The 21455-nt window shown below is 50.8% G+C and overlaps 1 protein-coding gene across 1 annotated transcript in view; it reads right to left on the bottom strand.

Moving 5' to 3' along the window:
• Positions 1 to 318: 318 nt before the first annotated feature.
• The window catches only part of LRRC7 (leucine rich repeat containing 7), a 53256-nt gene continuing 32119 nt past the window's right edge, over positions 319 to 21455 (bottom strand). The window contains exons 15-24 of the mRNA XM_041470462.1: positions 19039 to 19242; positions 13641 to 13752; positions 13273 to 13453; positions 10726 to 12403; positions 8932 to 9081; positions 5493 to 5612; positions 4269 to 4490; positions 2921 to 3013; positions 1384 to 1458; positions 319 to 426 (exon numbers count right to left, since the gene is read on the bottom strand). Coding sequence (XP_041326396.1) covers positions 319 to 426; positions 1384 to 1458; positions 2921 to 3013; positions 4269 to 4490; positions 5493 to 5612; positions 8932 to 9081; positions 10726 to 12403; positions 13273 to 13453; positions 13641 to 13752; positions 19039 to 19242 — 2943 coding nt within the window. The remainder of the gene's footprint in view (positions 427 to 1383; positions 1459 to 2920; positions 3014 to 4268; positions 4491 to 5492; positions 5613 to 8931; positions 9082 to 10725; positions 12404 to 13272; positions 13454 to 13640; positions 13753 to 19038; positions 19243 to 21455) is intronic.

The following is a 21455-nucleotide window of genomic DNA, read 5'->3' as shown; positions in this document are numbered from 1 at the left end:
ATTCCTAAAGGATTTGTATGTGCTTCTGTGTTTTGAAATCATATGAAATTGACTTTTAAGAAGGAACTTGGTTAAAAAAACGCACCAATGCACAGCCAGAGGCTGACAAGTAAAACTAATACGGAGCCACATGAACAATATATTTATAGAGTTAATTCTTATATTTTCTCCCGATGATTGGTACTAACATAGAGTATTATACATTTGGCACTACTGTTTGCCATTGGTCCAGCAATTGGCAAAAAATTGGTTTCCTATGTATAAATCCTTTTGAACATTAGATCTGGCTAGACATATTTACTATTTATAAAAAAATATTTAGACAGTAAGCTCACGTTGGATAACTAAGTCTACTGTGTTCTGGAAACTCTTCAGTAGGAGCACAGCCTTCTCGTGTTCCAGGTGTACAAAGCTGTGTCCGTTGGCCTGCAGCAGGGAAAACACAAGGGAAGAGGCTTTAGTGGCTTGTTTTGGGATAAAAAAAGGGCTATTTGGCAATTAAAAGCAAGGCTGAAATAAATAACGAACACATGAGGGTTTCTCGTGGGCACAAAGCACACATTTCTCTTGTCCACTGTGGGATGGCTTCAGGGCTGGGCTGGGGGCTCCAAGGAGTGATTTCATTCCCACTGAAATGATGCTGTGACTCTGGGACTGCTCCGGGGTCTGACCACGCTGAAAGCCTCAACACAATGAAACACCTTTCCTCTGGGAAAGAGGAATCCAAATTCCAGGCAGGGAGGATGCCAAATGCACCGACAGCTGTGCCAAAATGAGGCACTAATGGAATCCCAGAATTCTGCACAGGGCTGGGAGGGGTCTCAGGGATCTGGAAGATCCACAGGGAGATCGTGGGGCAGAGTGTGGGGACAGTGGGCCAAGGCTGGGGGAGATGGATCCTCCCCCGAGCCCCAGATGGTGGCACAGGCAGGGACAGACTCCAGGGGGAGGATCTGGCTGGAGAATCTGGAATGAAGAGCTGAGGAGGACAAAGGGGGAATGGCTGGGGCTGATCAGGGTCCTGACACAGCCTCCAGCTGCACCAAGGGATTCTCCAGCCCCTTCCCCGCTCCATTCCCTGCCCTGGACACACTCCAGCCTCTCAGGGTCAGTTTGGGGGTGCCCAGCAGTGGGCACGGGGTGGAGGTGCCCCAGCAGAGGGGACAGTCCCTGCCCTGGGGCTCTGCCCTCGGGTTTTGATTCACACCAGGCACCCGTGGCCACCAGGGCAAACAGGACAACAGCTGCAAATCAATATCCCCAGACTGTAAATACAGCTGCATTTACAGCTGTAAATAAAACCCCCAAAGGCCAGCTGCTGCAAACACCACCCTGTGTGCCTCCAGGCCGGGCTCTGAGCCCAGGACTCCCCAGGATCCCTACCTGGAGGATTTTGTCTCCGGGCTGGAGCAGGCTGGAGGCAGGGCCGTCAGGCTGAACCCTAGTAACAAAGATACCCTATAAGTCAGAAGTAACACAGGTTAGGATGCTTTCTCCAAGAACTACATCCCAAAAAACACGGGGCTCCCTCCCTAGCTGGGGCCTGGGGGCTCTGCGTGCCCTGGAGATGGGAAACACCAAACTGCTTTATTCTGCTTGTTATCAAACACCAGTCTGGGGGTGGAGCAGCTCCCTGGGACCTGCAGCACTTATCAATAACTGTGGGTCATTTTACACTGAAATCCCACATCACAAAGAGAGTCCAGCGTGCACAGGGCGAGAGTGGCAGGTTGTCAGGAGGGTAATTAAAATGGAGCAAGTGTTAATTATTGGAATAATGTGTATCATAATCAGTACAGCAATCTTTGCTTCCTCTAGGAAGCACAGCTTCAATTTCATTATTTGAAATATTTATGGAAGTTCCCACTGTCCCTGCAACATGAATCCAGTATTACCCAAGAACATCAGCTCCAGAAATCTCTTTTCCCAACAAACTCCAGTCAGTTCCAGGCCCCAAACACAAATCCACAGGGGCAGGAGCCCACTTCCCAATCCTACAGCCCTGGCAGCGGGGACTCAGCACACATTGGAGTTTTGGTGGCCTCTTTCTGTTGCAAATCGATTTATCTTAAATGTGCAATTCCCAAGCTGAACCCCGAGTGTCCCTGGCCACCACCAGGTGTCGGTTTTAACTCCCAGTACAGGAGACATCTGCTGCCACGGGGCCTGTAAGGATCCAGGGATTTCCAGGCTGCCTTTATTTGTCACAGCAGCTGCAAACCCTGGAATTTCAGCCCCCAGGGATGATACTGTACTTTAGTATAGTAACTTTTATTATAATATATAATACATAATATATAATATATAATATATAATATATAATATATAATATATAATATATAATGTATAATTCATAATGTATAATGTATAATATGTAATATATAACATATATGTAATTTACACTATACTATAATATATATTATATATATAATATACTTTAATTAATTTGTTAAAAGTTTAATTGGGGGTCTAAGCTGACTCTTAAAGAGTGAGAGAGACAATTCTCCAGAAAACAGCCCAAAATTTTTTCTTATCCAGGGAATATGGGCCAGACACTTGTGGGGTTGATGCTTGATTCCCTCATCTTCTTTAACTGGGAAAACAAGCAAACAACACTCTGCTAAAATAAACAAAGAACCAAAAAAAAAAAAAAAAAACCCCAAAAAACCAAAAAACAAAACAAAACAAAACAAAACAAAAAAACCCCCCCAAAAAAAAACCAAAACAAAGAAACTCCCCCCAAAAAAAACCCCAAAAAACAAAAAACCCAACCCAAAACCCAAGAACAAAGCTAAGAATGGAAAAAAAAAAAATCTTTCAATGACACCAACAGAGAGGCATCAGCATCCCCCTCCTGTTCTCTGCCTCCACTCTGTGACCTCTGAAACAAGGAGCAGGGAGAGAGGAGTTTCAAACTTACCTTATCAGAAGGTTTGAATGGATTTCCTTGTCCACTTATTCCACCACTGATACTAAACCCAAGGCCAGGATTCTTCTCTATCCTCACACAAAACTAGGTAGGAAAAACAGGGATGTCAGCACTGAAACCTGCTCTCACATCCCATTTCCCTGGAGGAGCTGAGCCCCTGCACTCCACAAAATGGGAAAAGCCGCTGGAATATTGCTAAAATATCAAAATATTATGAAATTATAAAATATATAAGCTGGAAGAACTGGCAGCATTTTCCCACACTGCAGTGGTACCAAAACATTCCCTGTGGTTCACAGATTTTTGCATGGTTTTTAATATTCTCTTTTCAAGGAGGAAAAAACCCTTTAGATTTGTGAAAGAGAAGTTCACCCTGGCCAAGTTTTTCACTTAAACACTGGGATAAACCCATCAGTGAGGCTTTGTCTGGTGTAATTTTATTTTCCCGGGAGGAGCCAGACATGCAGCACTCCTGGGACAGAGCCAAGGGATAAAATCCTCTGGGATATCTGGGGCACTGCTGGGATCTGGGAGCCTGCAGGAATCAGAGCTGAGTCTCCTCTTGTGGCCAGGGTGGCTCCAAAGAGCGCTGGGGAATTGGGATGTACAATAAAATGAGCTCAGAGAGCTTTGTGGCCGTGCCCTGAGCTGGTGTGAGCACCTCCTCCCCCAGCAGGTCCGAGCACCAGGGGCGTGGGGCAGGAGCTGCTCTGGGGCTCCACGGACACCCCCCAAGGAGGGAGCTTTGGGGATGGTTCTGCACCTCCTTCTGCCCTCAGGGGCCTCTCACAGCCCTGCTGAAGGACAAATCTGGGGGGCAGGAGCAGGGAGTGAAACTCCCCAGTGCCTGTGCCAGGCTGGGGCACTGGGGCAGCAGCTGGGCTCTGCTGGGCAGGTCTGAGCAGAGCAGGGTCCCACCAAAGCCCTGCCCTGCTGGCGCTGACCGGGGTCACTGGGGAAAGGGCAGAAGGTGGAAATTAAATCGGTCTGACCCAGGAATGCCAGCTCTGCCCGGGGACCTCAATTCCAAACGGTGTCACTGGGTCAGACTGGGAGAAAATGGGTATTGGTGGCTGCTGCTGGGGAAGGCATGGACCCAGCCTGTCCCCAGTCCAGCCAGGGCTCTCCCAGTCCAGCCAGGGCTCTCCCAGTCCAGCCAGGGCTCTCCCAGTCCCAGCTCCCCTGGTCTGCCGGGCTCAGCTCCCCCACTCCCGCCCAAGGTTCCCTCTCCCTTGGGCACTTTGGAGAAGCCCCTTTGGGACTGTTGGTGCCCTCTATTTCCCCGTGCCCCCCGAGCCTCCCCGTGCCCCCCGCGCCTCCCCGTGCCCCCGAGCCTCACCTGCTCCTGGTAGGCGTCGGTGCTGCGCTGTCCCTTGGTCTGGATGAGGCACCGCTGGGGCTGGGGGGCCCGGGAGCCCTGCGAGGACGGGATCTGGATGGGCAGGGGGGGCTGGTACTGCTGGATGGTCACCTTGTTCATGCTGCCCTCGTACTGCTGCTGCTCCCGGCTCCGGTGCTGCAGGCTCTGCGAGCCCATCAGCGTCTGGATGTGGCTACCTGCCTGTGGGCAAGCACCGCGTCAGGACAGCCGGCCCGCAGCTCCCGAGCGCCGCACCCGGCCCGGCACGGCCTCGGGAGCTGGGAAATGCACGGCTCTACACCGCTCATCCCGATTTCTCGCAGGTCGGGGACAAACAACTCGGCTGTCAGGGCCAGCTGCATCCCGCACCATCAGCTTCCCTCCTCCTCCTGTGCCGGGAGGCATCTCCGGGAGCAATGGCTTTTGTTTCCACCCACAGCAACCCTCCTGCACTCAGGGATTCCTGGCTGCATCTCCCTGTGAAGGGATGCAGCTTGATGAAAGGATAAAGCTTGGAGCAGGAGGAGCTCCCTGGGATCCTCACACACAGCCAGCGTGCACATCCTGGTGTCACTCACTGCTGGGACTTCTGGGCTGGCAGGGTGGATCTCCTGACAGTGATCCCTGGGATTATCCTGGCTCATCCCTGCAGCTCCTCCTCCAACACGGTCCGTGAGGATTCTCCAGTCTCCAGCTTTATGATCAGAGCAGCTCCTGAGAGCTGGGGCTGGGAGGGGCAGCCAGGAGCTCCGAGCACTGGAATTCAATATCCACCACCACAGAAGCACCAGAAATGAAACCCCTTTTCCAGGGAGTTTATCAGCACAAGGGCTGTGCCTGTGCAGGGCTGGGCTGCAGCCATCCCACCCCTCGTGCTGTTTATGGACTGAACAACATCACTGGGGTGAAACCTCGGGATGCGACCCTGCAGGAGCAGGGCAGGAGCAGCCTGCCGTGCCCACTGCCCACAGCAGAGCCAGAGCACACAAAGGGCCCCTGATGCCTCAGGTTTTGGGTTTTCTATTTTCAGACTCTGAGCTGCTTTAGTGTGTGCAGCCTGCACAAGGCATCAGGTGCCCCATGAGAACACCGCCCTCAGTACAGCAATTCCTGCGTTCAGCCTTGGAGCAGCCCCGGGTGCTGCCCAGGGCTGTCCTGCTGTCCCCAGGGCGGGCTGGGGCCGTGCCTGCTGGCACCCCTTACCTTCTTGGTGACGGTGTCGGGGGGCACGTCCCGCCGGCCCAGCGGGTAGGGGGTCCAGGGGCTGCCCACGGCCACCTCGTCCTGCCCGTTGTCCAGGAGGCTGCTCTGCTGCGACGGGGTCTGTTCACAAAGGCAGGGCAGCCTTTAGGCACAGCACAAACCCTCCACACTCAGCCACAACAACCCAGCAATGCACACAGCGCCCAGGCTGCCCAGTGCTCCACCAACACAGCGTCACTGGGGGCTCTCTGCAAGCAGGAGGGCTCGAGAGGTTCAGGACAGAAATAATGAGAATAATGAATGGTGAGAGAGAAGAGAAAATTCATTGGCGGGACTCGTTACTTTCAGAGAAACGGATTTTGGCAAAATTCCAATATTTCAAGAGCCTGGCATTAATTCTGGAGTTAGGACTTCCTCGCTGCTCGTTCCAGCAGCAGGAGCTCTGTTAGGAAGGATTTACCAGCAAGGAAAAGGAGCTGTTTGTGTTTTCTGCAGCAAACATTCCCTGCTGGCAGTGCCGGGGCTGGGCTGGCTCCGTGCGCAGCTCCCGGAACCTCCTGGCTCGTGCCAGGGACCTTTTTTGTACAATATTAACCTGGAATTCAATGTTTGCCTCATCGTGAAAGGTCACAACACACAGGGAAAGCTTCCCCAATGCTCATAATTCCCTTTTCTCTCCTGTTCCGTGTTTCTTCCTTGTCACTTTCCCCCCTGGTTGTTTCACTCCTGTTTTCAGGACTTCGAAGGGGGTTTGGACTTTTCCTGCCCCACCCTGAGTTTCCATTTTCTGTCCCTCTATTTCTCGATCATCACTGGGAGTTTTCCTAACACCTTTTGGGTGTCAGACTTCCCAAAATTCCAGCATTGTCCTGCCACTGACAGCACCTGGCACAGTTCAGTGCTTATTGATTAATAGGAATCTGCAAAGGAGCAAAAAAAAAAATCTATTCCTCCCCTCTGCCATTCCAGGCATTTCTTCTCCAGCTTTGGGTTAACCAAAAAAAAAAAAAAAAAAAAAAAAAAAAAAAAAAATCAGGATACACTTCTCTAGATGGATGAAGGATTAATCAAATTTGCTTTGAAATGTGAAAGGTGGGGATTTTTCCATTAAAAACTGTTTTTAAACAGAAGTTGAAAAGTAAATAGAAGGAAATTATTATTTAAATCACATCTCTGAGGCGAAGTGAAAAAAAGTCCAACCCTAATTATTTAAAGTGAAAGGAAACTTCCATTATATTTCTTTCATCATTCAAGAAATCGCCCAGAAAAATAATGGAATTTCTGATTTTCCTTCTATGAAAAACCACTAGAAAAACCATTTCCCCTGTTTAAAGCCCAGGATCTCCTTGCAGAGCTTTCTTTACCCCCATTAAAATGGAAAAACTTTAAAAACTTTTCACTGGCAGCCAGAAGTGGAAAGGATCCCTCTGGAGAGAGCTGGGCCTGACCTGCAGAGGGCAGTTTGCACTCCAGAGGGAAAAGGGAAAATGCAGAGAGTGCTCCCAGCTTCCTCCAGAAACAGGGAAATCCTGGATTTCATTTGCTGCGGCAAAAGGGATTTGTCCCCAAAACTGTGGCTGTTTTCTGAGCTGGGACAGGCTGCAGCTCGGCTCCACCTCCATGAAATCTGGGGAAAAGAGGAAAAGCAGCACTTCCCACATTTTCTGCGGGGAGCAGATCGATGTCATGAACATTTCCAAGGGAATTCATTGCTAAAGTTGGTTTCCTGACAGCCAGAGCTCACTCATTACTCTCTTGAATCCAGGCCACGGGAAGGAGGGAGGAGAAGAGGCAAGGACTAAACTGCTGTGGCCTGGATTCTTTAGGAAATGCAAATTCCGTGGAAGGTGTGAAGCAATAAAATTAAACAACACTAAATATACACGGCATTTTTCCAACAGTCATTTCCCCCTGCAGTGATCTTTCCCAACAATAATTTTCCCCAACAGTACAGCGAGAGAACAACCCCTCAGTGCAGTTCAGCATCACAGTTTCTATGGATATGGAGCAATGGAATGCTGGTAAGATAGAAAAGCAGAACAACCCACATCAGACCACACCCCAGAACAGATCACAGAGCAGATTCCTGGGTTTCCTCAGACATCCATCATTGATATCCACATTCACCTAGAGCCTAAAACCCTGGCAGTGCCACAAACCACCTCATTCCTAACGTGTGGAGGGAACCAGCACCACTCTTTGGGGTTGATGCCCAGTGGATTTTTCCAGGGACTCGTGACAAGCACCTGAGCAGACAGACAAGGTCTGGGGAAGCAAAGACAACACCGGGATGTCCCTGCCCAGCACACACACCCAGGGGGATCCCCTCGGAGCCTCCCGCCCCACCACGGAGCAGCACACACCCAGAGCAGCGCGGGGGGACGTGGCATGGAGGTGACAGGGGATGGAGGGCTGGGGACAGTGGGGAAGGCCTGGCACTGCTCCCTGGGTGCTGCCATCCTGCCCTGGGTTGCCGGGAATTCCGGCTGGAGCACGGGTGGGGTTGGCAAGAGGAGCAGGGCCGAGCTCTGGGCCGGCTCCTGCTGCTGCTGCTGCATCATCCTGCTCTCCTCGAATCCTGGGGTGTGAGCTCTGAACCCTCGGAATTGCTGACAACCCTTTGGGAATTGCTGGCCAGGCTGTTCCACAGGGGCCAGCCTGGCCATTCCCAGCACAGATGGAACACTGGGATCTGGGCTCTGCTGCCCTTTCATCACTCACAGAGCTGCTGCTGCTGCTGCTGAGTCCCCTCAGCTCCTGTGCCAGGGCAGGGAGAGGCTGAGCCATGCCCGTCCCTTGGGATGCAGGGAAAGGTCTCAGCATCCCTCCCTGGCACTGAGAATCCTGCAGGAATGGCCCTCTCTGCCTTGTGCTGTTTGCCTCTCCCTTCAGATATTCTTTGGGAGTAAATCTGTGCTAGTCAACAATATATCAATAATAAATATAAGATAAACAGTAATTAAATGTAAATGTTAAACCAGTAATAATAAATATAAGATAAACAGTAAATATTCTCTTTTTAAGGTGTTTCTCGAATTTTAAAATGGGTTTGGGTGTGGTAATGTGTTCAAAATCCATCAGGTGTTACAGCACACCCAATTAATGCCCAGATATTAAAATCCCTGCCTCCTGGAGCCCATTCCACAATTTCCACACCCATTTTTTTTAGGATCAAACAGTCCCAGAGCAAACCACGTTTCCCACTGAGCAAATCACAGCGCTGGCGTGTGTGAGGAGAGCAGGAGAGCAGGAATGACAGCCAGGGAGCCCCGGAATCCAAAAAGCAAGGCCACCAAGGGGCAGAGCTGCGTCCCTGCCAGCCTTGCTTTGTGGACTGGGCATCCTAAAAGCAGGAGGAAGAGGCAGAAGCTAAACCAGGAGGAAGCAAGGATCATTAATTAACCGGGAATGCCGGGAATGCTGGCTAGCCCATACTTACTTTCGGTAGAGGTAGCTCTTGAAGCATTTGGTTTTCAAATTTAGATTTAGGCTGCAAGTTTAAAGTCATGCTTCGGCCGGCATGCATGGCTGAAACCCCTCCAGAGTGCAGCATGCCAAGGCTAACTGTGTGGTGTTTGTAAGCAGCGCTCTGAGTAGAGGAAACAACCACGGGACACATATGAACACACATGCTCAGAATTAAGTCTCACACATACATGGTTAAGTTCACAGAGTTTTAGTTTAAGCCAACAAACAGTACCGAGTACCGATAGCTCCTCCAGGCATGCACTGGTCACACACAGCGAGTACATTGCTCCTCGTACAGAAAATGGGCACCAGAGAGGACTTCCACGCTGACAGCACAAGGGGGGTGGTGGGACCTGGACTTCACCTGCTGCAAGTCTGGCTTTTTGCAAAAAAAACCGGCCAAATTCGGGGTGGGCTGTGCAGCCAGGGCTGTGCCTGGCGTGGAGGAGAGAGTCCTGCTCCCCAAAAACCAGCTGGGCAGGGCAGGGACACGGGTGCTGTGCCCAGCCCAGGGACAGGGCTGCTCCCTGGGGCTCCCACCAGCCCAGCCCAGCTCCTTGGAGCTCTGCACCCAGCAGGAACCACCTTGCAGGGGTTAGGGACAGCCGCCAGTGTCAGCTTTCCAGGGTTAAAGCACCCTTCATACACGCTGTAAACCAAGTGTAGAGATGTTCCTTAAGCCAACAACACCTGGCGAGGGTTTATTTGCACCAGGAAGGGCCCTGCTCGGGGTGCACTGGTTTCCCTGGGGAGGAGGCAGTTTCCAGTGGGTTTACACAGCACAAGGAAAAGAGCTGAGGGAGGAAAATGCTCCGGCTTGGGAGACCCTTTTTGAAGTTTCCCCATTTGATCCTTAAGGATAACCTAATATCATCATATCCCAGTGACTGGAAGGTAAGTAAGGAGAATATTAACACCAAACTCAGGAGGCTCTAGCATAAAGCAGTATATGGACACATTTGGCAATGACTCCTTATGCATTTCACCACAGGAATTTGTCACAACCACTTCAGATCACGGAGTAAATCGGATTCATGGATTAGGTCATTAAATAGGTAATGACTGAATCATGCACTAAAGTACCCTTTGGATAGAAGGCAAATCAGCATAACTTCCTACAGCTAAAAGGAGTAATGATCACATTCCCATCAGAACCGTGGCAGTGGATACCCAGGGATATTTCTCAGTTATAGACACTTTTAAGCCCCCTGCACTAACAGTGACACCAGAGCTAAAATACATTTTGTTACTTATTCTCTTTTTCCTTTATTCCCTTTTACTGCCAAGACGTGCCCAGCACCTCTCCAGGCTCTCGGTCGTTACTGACCTGGTGGCTCCAGCAGCGCTTCCGTGGGCAGGGGAGAACCTCAGGGTTCTTCCTAATTTTGGGCAGAGCTGCAGGAGTCACCACCCCAGTGACGGGCACTGGGGCAGAGCCTCTGGATTTACCCAGGTTTCAGAATCACCACCCCAGTGACTGCCCCAAGGAACGTCACCAGCGTGAAGCCTCCGGATTTACCCGGAGCCCGGAGCCACCACCCCGGCGACTGTCCCAAGGGGCATCATCAGTGAGGAGCCTCTGGATTTTCTGGGATCCCTCACTCCAGCTGAGCACCCCCAGGGCCCTCGGCGGGCCGGTCCCTCTGACACCACGGCAGGAATTTCATCCCTGGGAATTCTGGTGGTCACCACTGCACGTGCAAATCGTTTGACAGAGCGAAACACACAACTAAAGGCATTAATTGCAGAGAAATGCCAAACATACCCTGTCTAACCTTCTAGCTTCTATATGTCTAAGTAGCTGTTGTCTCCAGTCAGCGGGCATTTTAGCACAGCTCTCATTTCCCTTCCCAGGGGGAGGCCTCGGCTTTATATCACTGCTATCGGAAGGCTTGTCGCCATAGTTACCCAAGTTATAGTCTGACGGAATCTTTTCCAGCAGAGCTGCCATGGTGGGCCTCGCTGAGACCGGCCGCGTTTGGGCCGTGCCGTAGCTCTCTGTGCTGTAGCTTCGTGCCGACAGGGGCCTCCTTTGCGTGAGGTTTTTAACTGGGAAGCTCCCAGTCTGGGCTTTCACTTCCTGGTAGGAAGGGTGCTCGTCTTCGTAGCGCCCGTTGCGCTTGAGGAACTGGGCCTCGGGCACGGCCATGCTGCCCTGGCGCTCCGGGGCGCCGCGGAACGGGGCCCGGCCGTACCTGTCCGCCGGGGGCAGCTCCTGGGGCTCGCCCACCCTGCGGAACACCGACATCTCCGCCGAGCTGACCAGCGAATCCGCCCTGCGCAGGAAGCCGGGGCGCGCGGCCGGGCCGGGGAACGGGGCGGCCACCGGCTCCTCGCCGACCGAGGGCTGTGAGAAGGAGAACATGGGCTCCACGGGCGCGTAGCCGCGGTAGCCCCGCGGGCTCACCAGCTCCTGGGGCAGGCTCTTGGCCGGCTGGGGCAGGTACTCGGCGTTGAGCTGGAAGGGCGGCAGGAGCCGCTTGTCGGCCGGGAGCTCCACGGCGCCCTGGGGGTTGAAGCTTTGGTCGAACTGATAAACCTTCTTGGTGACCGACGCCTTGTGCTGCGGCTGCACCTTGACGCTGCCATAGGTCAGCAGCTCGTCGTCCAGCATGGGCACGGACTGGCTGCGGGACATGCTCAGCACGCCGTGCTCGGGGCCCAGCAGCTTGTCCACCCTCTCGTGGGGACCCACGGTGTCGTTCCCGGATGCATAGTTTTCCAGGGGGATGTTGTACACCTTGTACGCACCGATGTCGATCTCGTCGATGCTCTGCGACTTCTTAAACTTGTTCGTTTTTAAATCCCTCATCATCGGGGAGAGCCGCTCCGTGCTCTTGCTGATGGAGATGACGTTTTTGGAAGGGTCTGGGCGACAGTGCATGTGGGAAAAGACGTTTGTGAGGCTCCTGTTAGCGTTGGCGTCGTGATATTCCCACGGAATTCCTGGAGTGAAAGTGCTCGTCATTTCGGGAGACTCCTTGACATGATCTTTCCGCTCGGGCAAAGGGCTGGTGTTGGGGGTGCTTTCCAGTTTGGAAGGAAAAGCTGTCCTGTCTTCAAAAGGACTGGGGGTTCTGGTCCAATTTTGCCAAGGGTTGGGAGGAGGCACTTCAGAGTCGTGTGTGTTTCTGAGCGCGGGCTGCTCCAGCTCCAGGGGGATCCCCACGATCCTGTCCTGCCGGATCAGCGGCCGGCGCCCGTGGGCAGAGGAGCTCCTGGATTTGGTGCTCAGCAGGGGGTTGGTGCCGGCGTTCTCTGCCGCGCTCTCCTCGGCCACGAATCCCGTGTTGTCGTAGTGGGAGCCGTCGTTCCAGCTGTCGGTGAAGGCGTCGCTCAGCGGGCGCCGCTCCGGGCGCGCCGGGACGTTCCCGGCCGGAGCCGCTTCCCGCTGGCTCAGCAATGGCTTGGTCTCCAGGGGCTGTGGGAACGACTGGGCCAGCCTGCAAAGACAAGAGAGGGGAACAAGATAAAATGTCCTCTGTCCCAGCACGTCAGCACTCGTCGTCCTTGGAAAGCAACTCAGCCTTCTCCCGTCTACGCGCTGGCACCGGGAGACTTTGGGGTTCCTCAGCACGGAATATTCCCAGCTGGAAGGGCCCCACAAGGATCACTGAGTCCAGGAATCAAACCTGCCCCCTCGATGTTTTTAGCACCAGCTGAGCTACTCTCAGGCTGTTGGGAACTCTGTGGATGCCGTGCCACTGGTATGGGCATGGCGGCAGCAGCCCGGGAGCACAGGCTCTGTCAGGACACACACGGAGAAGCTAAGAAGTCACTCAAAGGCCTGGCTGGCTCCATGCCGTGTTCCCAGAAATCCTGCTGAACAGACTTTCCTGCTGTAAAAATAACGGAGGAGTGCAGCAGAAGGTTTCCCCCACTTTTTAACCAGAGACACCAGAGGCAGTTTTTGCCTGATCCCATCCAGCTCTTTAACGGGGCAGAGCTGTGGAGGGAACAACGTGAGGGGGTTTAGGGCAGGCACAGAGAGAACAGGCTGGTCCTGGAATGTTTACAGTGCAGGTTATGGCTTTCCAAGAACCTTTTTGGAGATCCAGGGCAGAGGGAGCTGGGACAGCAATAGTGGGACACCAACAGCTGCAGCTCCACCTCCAGGAGCTTTAATGCCTGGAGATGGCACAGAGCTGAACCAGCAGCTGTGGGATTATGGAATATGGAGGGTGGCCATCTCTGCACAGCCAACAGGGGATAAAAACGTAGATTTTTAAACCCAAATGCCCTAACAGGGTCGCTCTGAGGGCCCAGAGAGGACAAAAGGGAAGCAGAAGCTGCGTCAGGAAAGATGTCACACCTGTTCCCCCACAAAGAGTTATTCACTGCTTCTTTAGCCGTGGTCTGCAGGGAGCCCATTTTTACGTGCGCGTTGGAGGACCCTGAGGAAGCCTGGGAAGGGGAATAGTCTGAGTAAGTGCCTGAGGAAACGCTGTTATTCAGACAATGGATCTTATCTGCTTCAGACTCATCTGTCGACTCTGAAACAAAACACAGCAAACGCTTTCAGGGGGCGGCACTTGGGAAACACCAGAAAAACACATTTTAAAGTCAAAACCATTATTGTATCGCACTGGGTTGTACTGATACGTGCACAAATGTCCACGGGCTATGGTGGGACATCCCCATCACAAGGTTTCATCCCAAAGGCTGCAAATCCATCAGTACCTTTCTTGTCTTTACCCAGCAGGACGAGTTTGGGGGGGTAGAGCGGCGTCTCGGGCATGGAAGGACGGAGCTCCCCTATCCTCATCTCGCTGCCAGGATGTCCAAAGGCATCCTGAGGGACACAACAAGGCAGAGTGAGCACAGGGAACAGCAACGCTTCAGTCTGCAGCACACAGGCAGTTCACAGTCTTCTCCTCGTGATCATTCAAACACCCCAAGCCCACCACACGGGCAGCGCAGGAAGTTCTGATTTGTCAGCAGAAAGTTCTAATTAATCCTACGCAAATCCTCCTGAAAATTAGGGTGATGTGCTCGTTATGGAAATGTGGACAAACCAGATGGAACTTGCAAGATACATGAAGGCCGTGTAAACATTTCTGAGGAAGTCAAGGTCACCAAAAATGCTGCCAGCAGAAAGAAACAAACACTAATTGAGTGTGAGCAATTGGTATTTCAGAGGGAGGATTCCTTGCTCAGTTATTTCTGGTGAGTCCTTCCAGAGATTCAGCTGTCCCTGGAGCTGTACTTAATTAAAATGGCTTTGTCTCTGAGGAGTTTGTGGCTAAATTAAAATTATTTGGATTTAATAAACTTCTGCCTGAGGGTTCAGCACACCTGACCTTCACACAGGCCCTGCAACAGGACGTGTGCTGAAAATAACCCCAGTAAAACTGGGGGAGGAAAGTGGACTCATTCTTAGAAAGAGAAATTTTAAATTAGGGCATTTAGGCCCCTAGGGTGGCTGGGAGGGAATGAAGGCACCAGTGGGAATTTTGGGGCTTTTCTCATCCCTGCAGAAAGCTCAGAGATGAGGAGGATGAGTGTCCTGGGGAGACAGGGATGGGTGACACAGCAGGGTCTCTGTACCCTGACAGGTTGTAAGGGTTCTCCAGTGAGTTTGGACAGGAAAGGCCAGAGGGAGAGAGGTGATAATTAGAGAAACAATTTAAACTGGAGCACCCAAACCAAATCCACATTGCTAGAATGCTTAATGCTACAAGGCTCAAAACATTTCCTTGTTTTCACTTACAAGGAGGAGACTTTCAGAGGTTTACTGCCATTAAGTACTTTTTGTAGTGACAGAGATTTGTACAAGCATTTGCCGTGTGATTTATCCTTGGAGAATTTAATTCTGTCTGCACCAGAGCTATTTCAAACCCTCTGTATCTGACGTTCCACCGGAGGCAGGACCTTCTCAGAAGAGCCATCCTCAGTTTAATCAATGCCCTCAGGGCTAATCCTCAAGGCATTTCCACGGTGATTCCCGCACGGAGTGACCCAGCCCTCCGTTCCCCATGCAGAGGATTCCCCTGGTGCTGCACAGGTGCCCGGTGCTGGGGGCAGTGTGGGTGCAGAGCAGTGCAGGGGCTGAGTTCTCCAGGTACCTCCGAGCCTCGGGCTCTCTCCTCCCTGCCCGGGGCCTCCTCAGGTGATTTCGGGCTGAGCTCAGGGTCAGCCTGGGGGCTCTTGGGGGGTTCTTTGGTTTCTTTAGCTTGGACCTGGAATCCCAATATTGTGCCGTGAAAATTCCAGGAGTTTTAAGCTTAAACTGCCCCCCCACTTTGCTGGAAGAGAGGAAGACCCAACAGTTCCATTTTTGACAAGATGCTGAATTTTATGCATGAAATTCCCTGTTTTATTGTATTTTCCTTTTCTTTTCATTCCCCAGCCCAGCTATCCAATAAAAACCGATGCACTTTTGAAAGGACCACTCTGGCATTTGTGAGTCTGCCACGAATATGTGAAATGCGCTGTAAAAACCCCAAATCACATTCCATTTAATTCCTCCCTCTTTAAGAGGACCTTTTTCTTACAAGCTGAAGAACAAAAAGGTCACTAATAGGAAGAAAATTGCAAGGAGAAGGGGAAGAGATTAATGCAATTGTGTTGAGTAGGTGCCTGGAGATTATTCCTCAGGATTTATCCCTCGGGATTAACTGGGGAAGGATGCAGGAAGAGGGCAGAGAACTGTGCTGAGGAGAAAATACCTGGTACAAACCATTGAAACAACTGGCAAGAGAAACATCACCAAATATTCAGGCTGAGGACACAAGAACATTAAATTATAATCCACAAGGACAGCATGTTTGGAAGGACCAGACTCCTGGAATCTGCCTGGAGCAGCCCAGGGCTCTGGGAGGGGATGGGGCAGAGGAAATGTGGGATATTCTCAATGCAAACCCATCAAGAACAGGAACTGTAAAGGCCTGACTTGCTGATCTTGATATTCCTCATTTTTTTTCTCATGAAAAGGCAGCACAACTCCCTGAATAATCCCAGACTCCTCTTTGGCCAAAACTCACATCTTCCAGAAAGAATTAGAATGATGAAGAGGTTTGTTTTAATTGATGATTAATCAAGACATTGTTTGCTTATTGTGAATGGAGGTGAAGGATGTACAGTGGATTTGACATGCAGCTCCTCATTCCAGATGCTCCCTTTCATTATTTAGAAACAGTTTCTGAAGAGACACGTGCAAATTAATTGCAGGAAAAGCCAAAAGAGATCCGAAACCAGCTTATCTGAGGATGAAAAGTGAGCGGTGCACCTGAAATTCAATTACCTGGGATCAGAAACTGCCTTCAGCCTTTAGCTACATCACAACACACCTGCAATTTCAAAGTGCACTTTAACTCGAGGCTTGAGTTTTTCTGCTAATTATCTGCAAAGCAAATGGAGCTTCATTATGTTTTATTTAATGGGTTACAACTGAAATCAGGCCAATATTGTTCACAAATCCATTCACACTCTGCCTACACTTCCCGTGTGTTTTATCCTGCTGCAGGAAGCCAAGGAGAGGGAAATGTATCTGCACCACCCTGATCAGAGCTAAAAACCCCTCCTAATGTCTGGGAAGGACAAGATCATCCCTTTTCCTTCCTTCAGCTGCTGGAATAGTTGTGGTTCCACTCTTGACTCCATCCCAGGGAAATTAAAATCTGGAAAAGTTCCCCCATTACAGCTCAGGAGCTGAAATCTCATCTCGGCTGGCACGTGGGAACAGGGGGAGCTCCCAGCTCTGCTGTGGGGGAGAAGGAGGGAGGAACTGCACTGCCATTATTTGGTGGCACTTCAGGAGTCACCCCGGGCTCTGGCTGCAGCAGCTCAGCTCCTTCTGCAGGGTGCTGTGAGATCCCTGTATCCACAACCCCCAGGGATGTCTCCCCAGCTGCATCCCAAGTTTGGGGTGTCACTGCCTTTCCTCCTCCCTGGAGATGCATTCCCTGGCTCTGCCAGCTCCCTGGACCCTGCTGGGGGCTCGGCTCACCGGGATGTTTGTGTTTTCATTGAAAAAATTAACATTATTTTAACAAACACTAAGAAAACACTGATTTCTGGAGGCCACGAGACCAAACACCTAAAACCACCGCCAGGCCACGTGGATCAAATTCCAGGTGGAAACACGTAGGGATAATGAAAATCCACAGAAAGCTGTTGAGAATACTCAGGTTCAAATGACAGATAATACAAAATAAATTCTATATATTCAGCAACAGGAGCAGGATGTCAAGACTCGTGGCCTGAGTCACCAGCTGGTTCAAGGACCAGATTTACACAGTGAGAATTTAATGAGTAAAAAGAAATAATGGTGGAACTGAAGATTTCAGATTTAGATGGAAACATGAGTGATTTAACTATTTTAGTTGAATTTAAATATTTAACTTCAATATTTTAGTCCTAATTGAAATCATGCCTAGAGTTGAAGTCTCCTGAAGCCAACTTGAGGAGAAAACGTTGGGGGCTTATTTTTTTAAGGAATGAAAATATTTGACTGCAAATAAAACACAGCACTGAGAAAGCAGCTACAGCTGAATGTGTAATATTTTAATATTTGTGCCAAAGAGATGGAAATCTGAGGGAGAACAATTCCTGCCCACAGGACTGGCCACAGACAGGGGCATTTCAAGGACAAGGAGTTTATCACAAAGTTCAGATAACAAAGGAGTGAAAAAGAAGGAAAATGTTTTTCCTCATTTATTTCTTTTCAGCATTAAAGCTTTGCAAAGATGCTCAGGAATGCTGGCATTCCTGCAGACCTCTCCAAGCTTTTCAGCTCCCTTGGGAAGGGATTCCCCTCCTTTGGTGGGGTAAGAGAACCAAGCTCCAGCAGGACTGCAGGATTTAGGAATTCACCTTTTGGGGATGAATCCTGGGGTAGAATTTGTCCCTGTGCTTGGCAAACACTCTGGGAAGAGCTGGATTCTGCAGCTCACAGCATCCATGGCTGCTCCCCGCCCTGCAAGGAGCTCTCCTGCTGCCTTCATTAACTCTGGCCAGGGTTAATTGGATTCCTGCTCCTGGCAGCAACCCCAAGGGCAGACCCTCCTGGCACACAGGGCCAGCCAGACCCAAGGAGTCCCTGAGAGATCAAGTGGGATGGAAATGGTGCACATCATGTCACATGCCAACCTCACATCCTTGAAACTGAACAGAGTGCTGGGAGAAATCCACAGCAAAATTCCCATCAGGGCGATCTCAACCCAAAAATTCAGCAGCATTGGGAAAAACAGCCACTCGGTCTAAAACTGGACAAAACTCAGCAGCTCAGTCTAAACCTGAATGCAAAACAGCAGCTCAACATAGCTGGGTTTATAAACTTTAAACCATAAAACGTTACAGGAGCAACAAGGAACTCTCGGGCCTTGAGGCTCCCAGCGGATCAAAACATCCTTTGGGGCTCCAAAAAAAGGCCTGGACCCTAAAAAAGGTCTGGAATTCTGGAGAGGAGCAAGGGTGCTTGACAGTACCTCCACGGCAAGCTCCAGCAGGACTGCAGGATTTAGGAATTCACCTTTTGGGGATGAATCCTGGGGTAGAATTTGTCCCTGTGCTTGGCAAACACTCTGGGAAGAGCTGGATTCTGCAGCTCACAGCATCCATGGCTGCTCCCCGCCCTGCAAGGAGCTCTCCTGCTGCCTTCATTAACTCTGGCCAGGGTTAATTGGATTCCTGCTCCTGGCAGCAACCCCAAGGGCAGACCCTCCTGGCACACAGGGCCAGCCAGACCCAAGGAGAGATCAAATGGGATGGAAATGGTGCACACCGTGTCACATGCCAACCTCACATCCCTGAAACTGAACAGAGTGCTGGGAGAAATCCACAGCAAAATTCCCATCAGGGCGATCTCAACCCAAAAATTCAGCAGCATTGGGAAAAACAGCCACTCGGTCTAAAACTGGACAAAACTCAGCAGCTCAGTCTAAACCTGAATGCAAAACAGCAGCTCAACATAGCTGGGTTTATAAACTTTAAACCATAAAACGTTACAGGAGCAACAAGGAACTCTCGGGCCTTGAGGCTCCCAGCGGATCAAAACATCCTTTGGGGCTCCAAAAAAAGGCCTGGACCCTAAAAAAGGTCTGGAATTCTGGAGAGGAGCAAGGGTGCTTGACAGTACCTCCACGGAGATCTCCTTGGGGGTCAGGGGGGGCCACTTGTGCTCGTACTTGTCCTTGCCCGTGGGGTCAGTGCTGGCCGCCGGGGCCGCGTTCTCAGGCCGCACTCCCAGGCTGGGTTTGCTCACCAGGTTCTGCACGGATTTCACCATGTTCTTCAGATCCTCGGGGTAGGGCGTGGGGTAGCGCTTGAGGTTTATCTCAACCTGAGCAGACGGGAATGAGGAGGTAGAGTCAGGCACGGGAGCAGGAACACGGGATGCAAACGGCGCAAAGGAAGGCCTGGCTGCGGTGCTGGGCTGAGGCTGCTTTCCTCGAGGCTTGCTTGATCTGTCTGGGGAGTTTGAGGAGCTCAGGACTGAAATTTGCTCGTTCCCTCTTTGTCAGCATCGAATGCATCCCAGTACCACAAAATAAGGGACGGAAGGGTTCCCTGCAAGCCTGGGAGGGTGTTGGTAGCTCTGCACTTTGCTGACACATCCCACCACGCCTTCCCAAACAATCCTGCTGGAAATGCAGGATTAATTCAGCCACGCTCCGTGCACTCAGTGTGAATTATGGATGGCAGCTGAGAGCAGCTCTGGTCCCCTGGGAGCCGCTGGCTCCTGGAGATGGATGGTGCTCACCCCCAGCCGCATGTCTGGGGCTCCCTTCTGCCGCAGGAGCTCTCCAGGGAGTGCCCAAGGCCTGGCTGAGCTCTGACCGACTGGCAGACCCACTGATTTCCTGCAAAACCCTGCTAATCTGAACTTCCCGACTTTCCCAGAGTGCCTCAGGGTGATGAGGCTGGGAAACTTCAAATTCCTGCTGGCGATAAAGGATCTGGAGTTGAGCACACGGCAGCTTTTACCTGGTGGTGTAGGTGAGCTGGTTTGAGCAGCTCCCTGCCACAGCTGCTGGATTTAAATTCCCAATGAGCAGGAAAAACACAGTTTTGGATTTAGCTGGAAATGGTCTGTCCATAGGAATATTTAAGAGGCAAAAGCATGATTGATTTGGTAAATAAAACTGTGTCAAGGGCTGGCATGCAGATCCGAACCAGGAGAGAATAAATGTCACGGGGTAGAACAGAAAATGTTAAAATCTGTGAGTGGGATGTCACTTTTAATAAAGAATTCCAACAGAAAAAGACAGATCAAGTCTGGAAAGCAGCACTAAAAGCTCTGCTTCAATTCTGGCTGAAGGGAATTGTGTTCAGGGGTGGCCTAATGAGGCGCTTGGTGTCTCCCAGAGCTCAGGCCATGGCTTGAGGGCAAGGCACAGAGCAAATCCTCAGCAACTCCAGCAGGGAGGAGGGACTGGAGGCTGGGACGAGACAGACAACCCCAAACTGGGATTGCAGCAGGGGTTTCACCTCCCTGGGAGTGTTAACATCCAACAGCCAAGCTCCTGCAGCTCTGGTGGAGGACAGCAGTGGGACGCGGATCTTTCCCTTGGATCCACATTCCCCATCCCAGAGGAAATCTGTATTCCCTGCCAATCCCTTTCCAGGGCTACATCAAAAGCAGCCTGACCCCTAAGAGAGAATTTTCAGAGTTCAAAATCCTTGATGGAAAAAAAAAACAACTATTGAACAATCCCAATTATCAAATCTATTTTAACATCTCTCTGGCTGAAAGTTGTTTGATGAGAGATGAAAAGTGGAAACTTCTTCTGCTGTTAGGAAATGCTGCAGTGTTGGTTACTGCCTGTTGAGAATTTATATTTGTTTAAATTTATCCCTTAAAGCTCTGGTGGAACTGCTAAAAATGTTCATGTTGAAACCCCCAGCCATGTCACCGCCAGGGAAAATTCTGATAAAAGTTGTGGAACAACAGAAAACTTTCCCAGATGCTGTTTTCCATGCGTGACCCACAAACCTGCAATTCATCCAGGGTAAAATTCCACTTTAATCTATTTATTGTGACGTGAAGGCTGCTTTTGGATTAATTTTCTGTTTCACTAAAGCAGAAGAATCCATTAGCTCTGGGCACAGGAGCTGGAGAGAAATTCCCAACTGGGAAAAATATTGGAAAGAAAAATTAAGAATTTCCACCAAGTTTTCAGTGGGGTGTTAAAATGCTATTGACAAGAGAACTGTTAATTTGAGAAGTAAAATCTGATTTAAATCTCCTCAGATGATTTTATCTCTGACCCTACATTTTACCCTGGGTGTTCTACCACAGTTAGAAATCTGCAGGGTTGAAGTGTGGGATAATTCCTTGATATTATTCAAGAAGGAGAGATTTCCATGGCATGTAAAGGCTGACAGGTTTGAAAATATCCTCCTGACAATGCAGCTGATTGAGGGATTGATGGAGAGCTCTGCAATAACATTAATTTCACCAAACTGGGGGAGGAAATTCGTGCTTTGAACTCCATTTTTCACAGGTGATGCCCTCTCCACTGCACATTCCACGAGGCTGCAAAGCCCTCGTTG

The sequence above is a fragment of the Pyrgilauda ruficollis genome, unplaced genomic scaffold, assembly GCF_017590135.1.
Source record: "Pyrgilauda ruficollis isolate IOZ18807 unplaced genomic scaffold, ASM1759013v1 scaffold246, whole genome shotgun sequence".
Lineage (NCBI taxonomy): Eukaryota > Metazoa > Chordata > Aves > Passeriformes > Passeridae > Pyrgilauda > Pyrgilauda ruficollis.
The sequence above is the reverse complement of the archived record's forward strand: the minus strand, read 5'-3'. Positions and strand labels throughout refer to the sequence as shown.